This window comes from Lepidochelys kempii, chromosome 23, assembly GCF_965140265.1.
Source record: "Lepidochelys kempii isolate rLepKem1 chromosome 23, rLepKem1.hap2, whole genome shotgun sequence".
Taxonomy (NCBI): domain Eukaryota; kingdom Metazoa; phylum Chordata; order Testudines; family Cheloniidae; genus Lepidochelys; species Lepidochelys kempii.
Genome location: NC_133278.1, coordinates 11,666,736 through 11,680,702, shown reverse-complemented (window position 1 = coordinate 11,680,702; position 13,967 = coordinate 11,666,736). Strand labels below are relative to the sequence as shown.

Below are 13,967 nucleotides of genomic sequence, written 5' to 3'. Positions count from 1 at the left end.
AGGCCAGGAGAGACCTTTAGATGATCCAGTCTGACTGGTTGTACAGCACAGACCAGTGAATTTCACCCAATTACCCTGTATCAAGCCCAGTCACTTGTGTTTAACTGAAATATGTCTTCCCGAAAGTAATCCAGTACTGATCTGAGGACATCAAGCAATGGCAAATCCACTTCCAATGGTTAATCACCCTCACCAATACAAACATGTACCTAATTTCTAATTTGGATTTGCCATCTTCTGCCCATTGGTTCTTGCTCTGCTTTTCTGCACTAGATTATACAGCCCTTTATTACCCATCGGGGTATGGAAATTGTATGGCGGGCCATGAATACTCACAAAATTGGGGGTTGAGGGGTGGGAGGGGGTGAGGGCTTCGGCTGGGGGTGTGGGCTCTGGGGTGGGGCAAGAAATGAAGAGTTCAGGGTGCAGGAGGGGGCTCTGGGCTGGGGCAGGGAGTTGGGGTGGGGGAGCGGAGGGCTCCAGCTGGGGAGGCGGGGCTGAGCAGGGGGTTGGGGTGTGGGAGGAGGTTGGGGTGCAGGAGGGTGCTCCGGGCTGGGACAAGGGGTTTGGAGGGCAGGAGGGGGATCAGGGCTGGGTCAGGGGGTTGGGGCATGGAAGGGGGTCAGAGGTGCAGGCTCTGGGTGGTGCTTACCTCAAGCAGCTCCCAGAAGCAGCGGCATGTCCCCCCTCCGGCTCTTATGTGGAGGCACGGCCAGGCAGCTCTGCACGCTGCCCTGTCCGCAGGCGCTGTCCCTACTGCTCCCATTGGCTGTGGTTCCCAGCCAATGGGAGCTGTGGGGGCGGCACTTGGGGTGGGAGCAGAATGCAGAGCTTCCAGGCAGCTACTATAGGTAGGACCCAGAGGGGGGACATGCTGCTGCTTCTGGGAGCCATGCGGCGTGGGGCAAACCTCCTACCCCGCTCCCCAGATGGAGTGCCAGAGCACCAGAGCGGGGAAAGCCCCAGACCCTGCTCCCCAGCGGAAGCTCAAGGGCCGGATTAAAACATCTGTAGGGCTGGATGTGGCTCCCGGGCCACAGTTTGCCCACCCCTGCCTTAACTCATTACTGTGGTTCTTCTCTGCACCCTCTCCAATTTCCACTAGGGGTCTCTGCTGGCATAGCTATACTGGCCAAGGCTCTGTAGTGTAGACAAGCCCTAAATCCACTTTGGAATGAGAGTGTCCACCCCTGCAGGAGCTTACTGTGCTTTAATTTATGCACATCAACTTCCCCTGTAGTTAATTCATCTCAACAAGCCCTGAGAACGGACTCACGCTCAGAGAAATGTCCCCTGGATCTGGCTCTTTGAAATGAAGTCCTCCATTTACTTACCCAAAGCGGAAAAGCAAATACTTAAGACCTTTTCCCCTTAACCAGGCTTGGGCATCCCTTTTAAAAAAGCCAGGAGCAGAAGCGAAGGCTGGTGCGGGCGAAAGCTTTGCACAGAAGGAAACCTGCGGCTGGGCTTAAGAGCAGGTCTGCTGAGCCCCTCAGCCTCTCGGGCAGTCGAGCCCCAAGGCCTGGCTTGACTTGAGAAACTAGATAGGGGCGAGGCCACTTTTCTCAGGAAGCATGACTGGGGAGGTAAAGGGCTCAGCCGGCTGGAGAGGGGATGTGTGTATTAGCTAAGAGGAGGTGGACAGTTTACAATGGAGAAGATAACAATGGACCACATACATACGCAACGTAAGGGGAGGTAAAGCGGAAGTAGTGTGTAGACAGAGCACACTGTATGGGAACCGGCCCCGACAACGTAATGACCTGTGACGTAACGCAGTAATTCTCAATCCGGGGTCCAGGGCCCCCTAGCAGGCCTCGAGCAGGTTTCACTGCGGCCTCCGAGGAGGGCCAGCGTTAGACTTGCTGGGGCCCAGGGCAGAAAGCTGAAGCCCACCGCATGAGGCTGAAGCCCGGGGCACTGAGCCCAGCCACTGGGGGCTGACACTGAAGGCCGAGCAATGTAGCTTTGTGGGGGGCGCCGGGGCATGGGGCCCCCAGGCAACCACCCTGCTTGCTACCCCTTAATGCCAGCCCTGGCTTTTACATGCAGAAAAGACCAGTTACTGTGGCAGAGGTGGGCCATGGAGTTTTTATAGCATGTTGGGGGGGGCTCAGAGAGAAAAAGGTTGAGAGCCCCTGACGTAACATGCGCAATGCAACGTGTGAGCAAATGCATGTAAAGGAAGAAGGTTCCTGCATCATTTTGGATCTGGATCCGCCCACTGAGCGTGAGTCTGATCAACTCCGAACTGCTTTGCTGTAGGCCTCATAAAGGTATGTGAGCAACGACATCCAGGGTCGAACTGAATTCTTGGGAAGCCGAGGAGAAAAAGGGCTTGGAGGGAAGCCCAACAGGGTCAGTCAGGTGCCTAAATTGGCAGCCAGCTGCGCCATTACACTGTGAGGCAGTTAAGCTAGCAGGTAACCAGACTAGCTGCAGGTTCTCACTCCTGACAGGTGTCCAAACCAGAAAATTAAAAATAAACAAAACAAAACTGGGTTTGGTTCAAACTGAAGCTGATGGTTTTTTGGCTCATCGAAACAAACCTCCAAAAACTCCATTCAGGACAGACAGAACATTTCAAATGAATCAAAATGACATTAACTATCGATTCCAAATGAAGAGACCAGATGGGTGAGGTAATATCTTTTATGGGACCAGTTTCTGCCAGTGGGAGAGACACACTTTCGAGCCACACAGAGTGCTTCTTCGGGTCTGGGAAAGGTCCTCCGGGTGGCATAGCTCAAAGTGAACCATTTTAACTGTTCTGAAATTTTGGTTTTCTGGGATTTTTTTTGGCCAAACCTATTCACTGAATTTGTGGACAAATCGGAGAGAATCCCAAGGAAAGGAACAAAAATGACCAAAGGTTGAGAACACCTGACCTAGGAGGAAAGGTTGAAATAACTGGACATGTTTGGTCTTGAGAAAAGAAGCCTGAAGGGGGGACCTGATAACAGTCTCCAAATTTGCTAAGGACTGTTATAAAGAGGACGGGGATTGGTTGTTCTGCCTGTCCACTGAAGGTAGGATAAGAACTAATGGGCTTAATCTGCAGCAAGGGAGGTTTAGGTTAGTTATTAGGAAAAACTTGCTAACTGAAAGGGTAGTTAGGCTGCGGAACAGGTTCTGGCATCCCGGTCACTGGAGGTTATTAAGAACGGGTCGGACAAACAACTGTCAGGGGTGATCTAGGTTTACTTGATCCTACCTCAGCGTGGAGGGCCGGACCTGATGACCTCTTGGGGTCCTTCCTCCCCTACTTTTCTATGAACTTGACTGCAATTTGCAAATAGTTTCAGTGCCCCGAAAAATGCATTGGGGGGGGATTTACTATCCACCCCCCCAAAAAAAAATTCTCACTTCTATAATCACAAATCTTTTCCACATCATGGAGTTCAATATGAGCTACAACAGAGGGTGAGAGGTTTCAAGGGTGAAATTCACATGTAAAGAACCTCCCCCCCGCCAAAAAAAAACCCCTATATTTTCTGCAAGATTCTCAGAGAGCAGAATGATGCACAAAGCCATCATTACAAAATCATGAGATTATCAGCAGATTAGAACAGACCTGGAGGCAATTACCCCTCCTTGGATGGATCCTGAGAAACCCAAATTGGGGGCATCCTGGCTTCATTGCTAGGACCATTAACACATTAGTTACAGAAGGCAGAAGCAAGACCCTTAGAGTTTCAGTTTCATGTCCAGGATGGAGCTGTAGATCTGAGGGCTCATGGACACAAAACGCTTCTCCGATTCGTCCAGGAAGAACAGGGGGTCCTTGATGAGAGCTGGATTGAACCCCTCTTTCACCAGCTGCCCTTTGCACTGCTTGAATGTCCCCGTGACCTCCAGAGCGTCCTGTGTAACAAAACACACAAAGTGCTGCAGGAGCCGGCTCACTCTATGCCACATAAGAGGATAAGAGTCTACTGCAGCTGCCTGCTAGTGGAGTCGCTGCTTTAGCTCAAAGAGGTGGAGGCTGATGCTTTTGGCTCTAGAATTTTAGCTTTGTCTCTGGTCATCCCCTATGGAGGAGGGGAACAGCATTACTCAGAGCATTGGCTGGTTTAGCTATGCCAGCACAGCTCCCGAGTGGAGATACAACAGAAGAAGTTCTGCCAGTCCTGGACCAGGTTACCTAGGTAGAAAGCTGATTGGTTAAATCTAGTCTCACATGACATACACAGCAGTACCTTTTACTTATAAAGAGGCAGGGTATACAAAGACAGCCTTTCGGGGGTAACTCGGGAACACAATTTCTGCGTAAGGTGAATGTAAGAGGGGATGGATCACACGATAAATTGCCCTGCTCTGTTCATTCCCTCTGAACCATCTGGCACTGGCCACTGTCGGAAGACAGGATACTGGGCTAGATGCACCATTGGTCCGACCCAGTGTGGCCGTTCTTATGTTTAGGTTCTAACAATGCTGCATGAGATGGTTTTCCGGAGACTGGTATCACACCGAACCTTTTCCTTGTACTGTGGAACTGTTGGCTTATAGCAATAAACCTGACTGACATTGGTTATTTGGCCTCTTGAGTACATTTCATAACGAACCGCAGTTAAGCCTTTGGCCACAAAATTTACCTACTGAGTCAGGGTCCTTCAGACCGCCCCCTCCCCCCCCCGGCTTAAAGGGCCAGGCAAAAGGATCTCTTACCTGCAGGCGGACAAAGCGAGGAATGGCGTAGTTTGGCAAGAAATCCTTGCCGTGTGTGTAGAGTTTTTCACCATCAAAAACCATCCCCTCCTTCAGTCGTATTGCTGCCATTCCAATCTTGCCTTCGTGTCCTGAAACACACGCACAAAGTGTCGGGCTTTGTCCAGACTAGGCGTTTTAAGGCATTATGTGAAGCAGGCATTAGCTGGCCCAGGTTAACTTTGGCTCTGTCTACACTGCACAATTATCCCGGGTCTGAGCACCTGGGTTAGCCTAGCCTGGGTGAGAGCCTCTCTATGGCAAAGCCCTACTGGAGTTACTGTCTCTGCACTCACTCAGGTCTGTGTCTGGGGGCACAGCCCATGGTTCTTTGCGCTCAGACGCTCTAGGCTTCTTTCCCAGTCTATAGCATCAGTGGCAGGAGAGCTCATCTGTCCTTCGGGGGGAATTGTGGGAAGGGCACTGGAGGACTTTCCACATTCAAGTGATTTAGCCTCACTGTAAAGCAGGCAGGTTCCAGCCCGAGTTAAAGCAGAGCCCGGGCTCTAACCCAACCCTGCAGCTGTGTCAGTGGGCCCAGATTGAAAGTGCTTCCAGACCCAGGCCAGAGATTTGTTCTGTGTGAACTGGAGAGACTTTTGAGCTAAAACTAGGGTGGGAGCCCAGGTTAGCTGGGCAGTGTAGACATACCCTGTGAAGTGCTAACATAACACTTGGGTATCCTAGCCTAAGCGAGGCCGGGTGATCAATTTTAAACTCAGAATAAACATTATGACCATCTAGTCTGATCTCTTGAGAAACCCGGGCCAGAGAATTTTACCCACCATTCCTGCATGAAGTCTACAACTTCTGTTCAAGCTACAGCAGATCCTTTAGAAAGAGACATTTAGACTTCAAGTGATGGAGAATCTACCACGTCCCTAGACGAGTTGCTCCACTGGCAAATTCCCCTCACTCTTAAACACTTGCATCTTATCACTAGCCTGAGTTTGTCTAGCGTCCAGCCATCGGAGGAGCCTTTTGGTGCTAGATGAAAGAGCCATAGGCTTTGTAGGCTTTGCTCATGGCACCTCATCTCTTGGATAAACTCAGCAGACAGAGTTGTTTTCGTCTCTCACTATAAGGCTGGTTTTCCAGACCTCAGATCATTGGGTTTGACCAGAAACAATTTTTTTATTGTATTTTTCAGAACTGCCAGTGAACTAAAATCTCCACGATTTGCACAGCACTAATGACCATATGCTGAGACCTGGGCACAGATTGTTCATGGAAGGATCCGTAGATTTTTCAGGCCACTCTGAGCATCAGGCCTCACCTCCTGAATAACACAGTGATTTCTGCAGTGGAGAGAACTATTCCTCCAGGCTTTGCATGGCTTTCTTCAATCCCAGGGTCCCTCCCCACCCAAAGAAAGACACAGACCCCGACACAGACATGCTACGCAATAGCTTTTAAAAGCTGCCTCAGGATGGAGCCTCCCGTGGTGAGCCACAGTGTCAAGGTGACATGAGATGTCCTGTTGCTGGGTACGCACCAGGGACCGGCACCCCGTAGACGTTGACTTCCTGAATGAACTGCACTGCCGCCAGCGTCGTCTCCACCTCCGTCGTGGCAACATTCTCTCCTTTCCAGCTGACGAGAGAGAACAGAGGAATCTATTTTTCCATCCATCCATCCATCCATCCATCCACCCACATGGATTAATAGATTTCAAGGCCAGAAGGGACCACTGTGATCATCTAGGCTAGCCTCCTCTAGGCTTAGAAGGTAAACGATGGTACACAAACCGACGAAAAAATATTTCCATCAATAATAATCTAAATTTACAGATCGGCAAAGTAAGAAAAATGCTGCTCATTAGAATCACAATCCAGGGATGTAGCCTTTTGAAATGGATGCACAATAAAACCAGGTATTTTTTGTTGATTTAAGGATATTTACTTTGTCGACTTTGACATGCGATGTTGATCATTTGTTCTTTAGCGGTTTATAAAGCTTTTATCTTTTTGAACCTCAACATCTACTGACACTAAATAATTGTCAGACCCTCCCCCCTGCAGGATTTTGTGCAGCTGTGAAAATTTACATGGATAAACATCTAAAAAAAAGTCTTTAAAAGAAACATCGCTATCATCCGTTGAAATAAAAAAAAAATTAAGAATCGAATTCTGCCAGGCCCCACTATGGTTTAACGCCTTCTGTCAACATACACTGTGTCTCCAGCAGGGGGCTCTGCTGTCATGGGTATACCAGTAAAGCATGTGTAGTGTATTGTAGACAAGCCCTAGATCGCTTTTCCAAATAACACATAGGGTACGTCTACACAAGGACAAAGAGACCCGCAGCAGCAAGTTTTGAAGCCCAGGTCAACTGATTCTGTTTCATGGGGCTAAACATAGCTGTGTAGCTATTTGCGCTCGGCTGGAATGGGGTGAGAGGCGAGGATCTCGGAGCCTGGGTTCCAGCCCGAGCCCGAATCTCTACACTGCTCATTTTAGCCTGGCAGCGTTAGCCCTGCAAGCCCAAACCAGTTAATCTGGGCTCTAAACTCAATGCCACGGGGTATGTATTTTATTTATTTATTCAATTATTTCTTTCTTTATTTTTGCTGTGCAGACATAAGTCCCTCCTAAGTTACTTTAGTGCTTTTGACAGTTTTTCCCATGGGCTTTATTTTATCTTCTATGGCTGATTCTTCCACCTCCTGCTTGCACTTGCCTATAGTGGTCAGGCACACAAGAGCAATCTGAGATAGGCTCCTGAAAACCCAGCCAGACCCAGACAGTAAATTCTTTGGCTCCTGGACGATCTTTTTGTAGCTGAGGGGAGGCAATGTGGCCTAGCAGATGTAGCACCCTACTGGGACTGAGAAGACCTGGGTTTTATTCCCAGGTCTGCTGCTGGGTGACATTGGACCTGTCACGCTCCCTCTCTGTGCCTCAGTTTCCCCATCTATAAAATGGAGGCAATGAGCCCTATCGCCGTTGTAAATTTCTCTGTGAGAACTAGTTACTGTTATATCTGTGTGTACAGCACATCACACAATAGGGTCCCAGCCACTTGTAGGGGTTTTATAGGTGCTACCAGCATCGGGCTCCCCAGTTCATCCCACCCGTGAGGGGATAGCGGCTGGATCAAAGGAGGTTAATGGCTTGCCGTGGAACCTACCGGAACGTGTCTCCCACCCGGTCCTGGAAATATATGAAGCCCTCATGGTCTACCATGAGGAGGTCTCCGCTGTTGAAATAGAGGTCTCCCTTCTTCATCACGTCCCTCAGGACCTTCTTCTCTGATTTCTGGCGGTTGCCCGCGTAGCCGTGGAATGGGGCGCTCTTCGTGATCTTCACCACCAGCAGCCCCGCCTCGCCTGGAAGGGAGAATGAGAATCCCGGTGGATATCCCCCTACGTAGCACAGCCCATCCCGGCCAGCTTTCAGAGTCTTCCAATTGGCATAGGTAATCCACCTCCATGACAGGAGGTATCTAGCATGATGGAAGGGTCTACACCAGCTTAACTATGTCGCTCGGGTGGGGTGGCTTTTTCACACCACTGACCAATGTAGCTGGGTCAACCTAACTTTTTAGTGTAGGCCCGGCCTAAGAAAGGAGGGAGTTTCACTGACTCTGCATAAACGTGAATCATCATGCCAGTAGAAAGAAACAAAAAGCGGGGGACAGCTTGTGCCTAAGGTTTTTTTATCCAGAAACTGGGGGGCAGCCGAAGCGGGAAGCTGCTCATGAAACACTGGATCCCTTCAGTGATGATGTGGGTATGCTGGGAACCCAGTCAGAGGCAATAGGTAACGTCTGCTAGAAAAGAGAATTTAGCTAATATAGAGGCATAAAGCCTGAAGATGCATCCTGATGTTTATTTTTGGTGTAACTGTTACCCGGGGTCTCCCAGGAGTACTAAACTGTCTTACTCCAGGAGGTGTCAGGAACAAATGAGTGGGGACACAGCAATTTCCGTCTGATAAATGATTGATACAAGTGAGCATGCTCTTATCTAAAACTACTATTTACTAGCTATTAAGCACACACACACACACATAGGCAATAGGTATAGGACATCCCAGATATAGTTACCCACAGTCTGAGATGGTTTTGAGTAATCACCAGCCGGACTTCCAAGAGGCTGTCTTTCCCTCCATAGAATCAAAGAATCATAGGAGATTAGGGTAAGAATAGACCACAGGAGGTCATCAAATCCAACCCCCTGCTCAAAGCAGGACCAACCCCAACTAAATCATCCCAGCCAGGGCTTTGTCAAGCCGGGACTTAGAAACTTCTAAGGATGGAGATTCCCTCGCCTCCCTAGGTAATCCAGTCCAGTGCTTCACCACCCTCCTAGTGAAATAGTGTTTCCTAATATCCAACCTAGATCTCTCCCACTGCAACTTGAGACCATTACACCTTGTTCTGTCATCTGCCACCACTGAGAACAGCCGAGCTCCATCCTCTTTGGAACCCCCCTTCAGGTAGTTGAAGGCTTCTATCAAATCCCCCCTCACTCTTCTCTTCTGCAGACTAAACAAGCCCAGTTCCCTCAGCCTCTCCTCATAAGTCATTTGCTCCAGCCCCCTGATCATTTTCAGTGTCCTCCACCGGACTCTCCAATTTGTCCACATCCTTTCTGTAGTGGGAGGCCCAAAACTGGATGCAATACTCCAGATGTGTCCTCACCAGTGCCGAATACAGGGGAATAATCACTTCCCTTGATCTGCTGGCAATGCTCCTACTAATGCAGTCCAATATGCCGTTAGCCTTCTTGGCAACAAAGGCACACTGCTGACTCATATCCAGCTTCTCATCCACTGTAATCCCCAGGTCCTTTTCTGCAGAACTGCTGCTTAGCCAGTTGGTCCCCAGCCTGTAGCAGTGCATGGGATTCTTCTGTCCTAAGTGCAGGACTCTGCACTTGTCCTTGTTGAACCTCATCAGATTTCTTTTGGCCCAATCCTCCAACAATATGGACTAGGTCACTCTGGTCCATATCCCTACCCTCCAGCATATCTATCTCTCCTCCCATCTTAGTATCATCCGCAAACTTGCTGAGGGTGCAGTCCATCCCATCATCCAGATCATTAATGAAGATGTTGAACAAAACCGGCCCCAGGACCGACCCCTGGGGCACTCTGCTTGATACCGGCTGCCAACTAGACATCGAGCCACTGATCACGGTCTGTTGAGCCAGACAATCTAGCCAGCTTTCTATCCACCTTATAGTCCATTCATTCAATCCATACTTTTTTAACTTGCTGGCAAGAATACTGTGGGAGATCGTCCAGATATATCACGTCCACTGCTTTCCCCATAGCCACAGAGCCAGTCATCTCATCATAGAAGGCAATCACGTTGGTCAGGTATAACTTGTCCTTGGTGAATCCATGTTGACTGTTCCTGATCATCTTCCTCTCCTCCAAGTGCTTCAAAATGGACTCCTTGAGGACCTGCTCCATGGTTTTTCCAGGGACTGAGGTGAGGCTGACTGGCCAGTAGTTCCCAGGATCCTTCTTCTTCCCTTTTTTAAAGATGAGCACTATATTTGCCTTTTTCCAATCGTCTGGGACCTCCCCTGATCGCCACGAGTTTTCAAAGATAATGGCCAATGGCTCTGTAATCACATCAGCCAACTCCCTCAGCACACTTGGATGCATTAGATCTGGTCCCATGGACTTGTGCATGTCCAGCTTTTCTAAATAGTCCTTAACCTGTTCTTTCACCACTGAGGGCTGCTCACCTCCTCCCCATACTGTGTTGCTCAGGACAGCTGACCTTGTCTGTGAGGACCGAGGCAAAAAAGCATTGAGTACTTCAGCTTTTTTCACATCATCTGTCACTAGGTTGCCTCCCCCATTCAGTAAGGGTCCCACACTTTCCCTCACCTTTTTCTTGTTGCTACCATACCTGTAGAAACCCTTCCTGTTACCCTTCACAGCCCTTGCTAGCTGCAACTCCAGTTGTGTTTTGGCCTTCCTGATTACACCTCTGCATGCTTGAGCAATATTTTTATTCTCCTCCCTAGTCATCTGACCAAGTTTCCACTTCTTGTAAACTTCATTTTTGTGTTTAAGCTCACCGAAGATTTCTCTGTTAAGCCAAGCTGGTCGCCTGCCATATTTCCTGTTCTTTCTGCACATCGGGATGGTTTGTTCCTGCACCCTCAATAAGGCTTCTTTAAAATACAGTCAGCTTTCCTGGACTCCTTTCCCCCTCATATTAGCCTCCCAGGGGATCCTGCCCCTCAGCTCCCTAAGTGAGTCAAAGTCTGCTTTTCTGAAGTCCAGGGTCTGTATTTTGCTACTTTCCTTTCTTCCTTTTGTGAGGATCCTGAACTCAACCATCTCATGGTCACTGCTGCCCAGGTTGCCACCCACTTCTACTTCCCCTACCAATTCTTCCCTGTATGTTAGCAGCAGGTCAAGAGGAAAATGGCCCCTGGTTGGTTCCTCCAGCACTTGCACCAGAAAGTTGTCCCCAACACTCTCCAAAAACTTCCTGGATTGTCTTGCACTGCTAGATTGCTCCCCCAGCAGATGTCAGGGTGATTGAAATCCCCCATGAGAATCAGGGCCCGTGTTCTGAAAACTTCAGTTAATTGTCCGAAGAAATACTCATCCTCCTGGTCCGGTGGTCTATAGCAGATGCCCACCACGACATCACCCTTGTTGCTCTCACCTCTAAAATTAACCCAAAATTAACACCCCACGCGGTGTCCTGTTTTCCCTTGGGGAAATATGGTCACCCTAATAAGACTTCCCTACCTCACATGGGTTGCGTTTGGATAAATGCATCAAAGCCCATGAGGTGGTCAGATACAAGTAATGGGGACCAAAAGACCTTTGCTAGATGTTCTATCCTGCCCGTTAGCTGGGAAATTTGACTGAGTGGACACAGGCAGAATGAAATCCAATGTCTGGAAACTGAACCCAGACAAATACTAAACTGGGAGGAGTGGTAGATACGCTGGAGGGGAGGGATAGGATACAGAAGGACCTAGACCAATTGGAAGATTGGGCCAAAAGGAATCTGATGAGGTTCAATAAGGATAAGTGCAGGGTCCTGCACTTAGGACGGAAGAACCCAATGCACAGCTACAGACTAGGGACTGAATGGCTAGGCAGCAGTTCTGCGGAAAAGGACCTAGGGGTGACAGTGGACGAGAAGCTGGATATGAGTCAGCAGTGTGCCCTTGTTGCCAAGAAGGCCAATGGCATTTTGGGATGTATAAGTAGGGGCATAGCGAGCAGATCGAGGGACGTGATCGTTCCCCTCTATTCGACATTGGTAAGGCCTCATCTGGAGTACTGTGTCCAGTTTTGGGCCCCACACTTCAAGAAGGATGTGGATAAATTGGAGAGAGTCCAGCGAAGGGCAACAAAAATGATTAGGGGACTGGAACACATGAGTTATGAGGAGAGGCTGAGGGAGCTGGGATTGTTTAGCCTGCAGAAGAGAAGAATGAGGGGGGATTTGATAGCTGCTTTCAACTACCTGAAAGGGGGTTCCAAAGAGGATGGCTCTAGACTGTTCTCAATGGTAGCAGATGACAGAACGAGGAGTAATGGTCTCAAGTTGCAGTGGGGGAGGTTTAGATTGGATATTAGGAAAAACTTTTTCACTAAGAGGGTGGTGAAACACTGGAATGCGTTACCTAGGGAGGTGGTAGAATCTCCTTCCTTAGAGGTTTTTAAGGTCAGGCTTGACAAAGCCCTGGCTGGGATGATTTAACTGGGAATTGGTCCTGCTTTGAGCAGGGGGTTGGACTAGATGACCTTCTGGGGTCCCTTCCAACCCTGATATTCTATGATTCTATGATTCTATGAAATTCAGGCTAGAACCAGGCATAAAATCTGAAGCAAGGTTAATTAGCCACTGGCAGCATAGCAAATATAGGGCAGTGTACCCCTTTCAATAGCATCTGAGTCCGCTAGGGGCACTCATGACAATGTGGTAATTTTCAGTCATGTTTTTATGAATCCCATGTATGCCTCAGTTTCCCCTCTATTTTGCACTGCTCTCTGGAAGGGCAAAAAGGTACTCTGGGGGAAGCGCAGGAGATGTAAGGTGTGTATGACCCCCTCGCTGCCCAGGATGCAATCAACGGGACCATTAAGGAAACCTATTGGCCAGAGGGAGTTGGGTTCCCACCCCCAGCAGGGAAGCTGAGCAGAAGCCCCAGCTTGAGAGCAAAGGACCAGTGGCAGGCCGGGGAGGAGGAGTCGGCTTTCGGGAGCGGCTGAGCACGGAGCCTGGAATGGATCCCGTAGAAGCTTCGCTTGGCCAGAGGCACGATGTCTTAACCGTTGTCTCCCTGTGCTGAATCAAGGACTGAGTTCCAGTTCGCCAATGAACCCAACGGAAGGAGCTACCCTGGGGCACTGAGGGGTTCCACCAAGGGACTGTTTAAAAGCAGGGACGCAGCCTTGGTCCTGTGGCTCCAGGACAGCACTCGCTGTGTTCTGTAGCAGTGTGGGAGTAACTAGGCCCAGCATGGTTGTGTACAGCTTGACAACACCATTGTGTGGGAGCTCAACTGTGCCATGATCCTGTCTTCCTATTGCGTTGTCGTGTAAAGAACAACAGACACAACAGGAGCAACTTGCCATGGGAGGTAAAGTGGATTGTGTGTCACCGGATCAAAGCTAGCCCGGGGGTGTCTACACATACTGCGAACACCCCTGCAGCCTAGATCTTGGAGTCTCTTAATCAAGACTGTGGGTATGTCTACATGGCAACTAGACACCCATGGCTGGCCCGTTCCAGTTGACTCGGGCTGCAGGCTGTTTCATTGTTTTGACTTCTGGGCTCGGCCTGGAGCCTGGGCTCTGGGACCTGCCCTCCTCACAGCAATGAAACCACCCCGCAGCCTGAGCCCCACGAGCCGGAGTCAGCTGCCACGGGCCAGCAGCAGGTATCTAGTTGCCGTGCAGACATACCCTGGATGATTGTCTATAATGTCACCCTGTAACTCAATCAGACATTCTGGGCTTGATGAAGGAATTACTTGGTGATGATCTCTGGTTTGTGATATGGAAGAGGTCAGACTAGACTATGTTAATATTGTATTCTTCTTCTCTATTTAACTCTCGTGATTCTTGGATCGAAAAATTCTGGAATCTTTTCTGTGTTAAACCAAAGTGCTGTCTAAACTCTAGTGTGGCCAGGTGCCTGGTTTTAGTCTGGAAAGTCAGATCTACTGACTGGACACCCAAAGTCTGGTTACTGCAAGCCAGGGAGGCAGGGAGGCACTGGGTCATCATCCGTGCCAGCCCGTATTCAGCCAGGACCGTCTCCTA

The 13,967-nt window shown here is 49.4% G+C and overlaps 1 protein-coding gene across 1 annotated transcript in view; it reads right to left on the bottom strand.

Moving 5' to 3' along the window:
• Window positions 1–2,638: 2,638 nt before the first annotated feature.
• SLC27A5 (solute carrier family 27 member 5) overlaps window positions 2,639–13,967 on the bottom strand; it is a 32,889-nt gene continuing 21,560 nt past the window's right edge. Inside the window, exons 7-10 of the mRNA XM_073322018.1 lie at window positions 7,837–8,035; window positions 6,203–6,300; window positions 4,669–4,799; window positions 2,639–3,864 (exon numbers count right to left, since the gene is read on the bottom strand). Coding sequence (XP_073178119.1) covers window positions 3,688–3,864; window positions 4,669–4,799; window positions 6,203–6,300; window positions 7,837–8,035 — 605 coding nt within the window. The 3' untranslated portion in view covers window positions 2,639–3,687. The remainder of the gene's footprint in view (window positions 3,865–4,668; window positions 4,800–6,202; window positions 6,301–7,836; window positions 8,036–13,967) is intronic.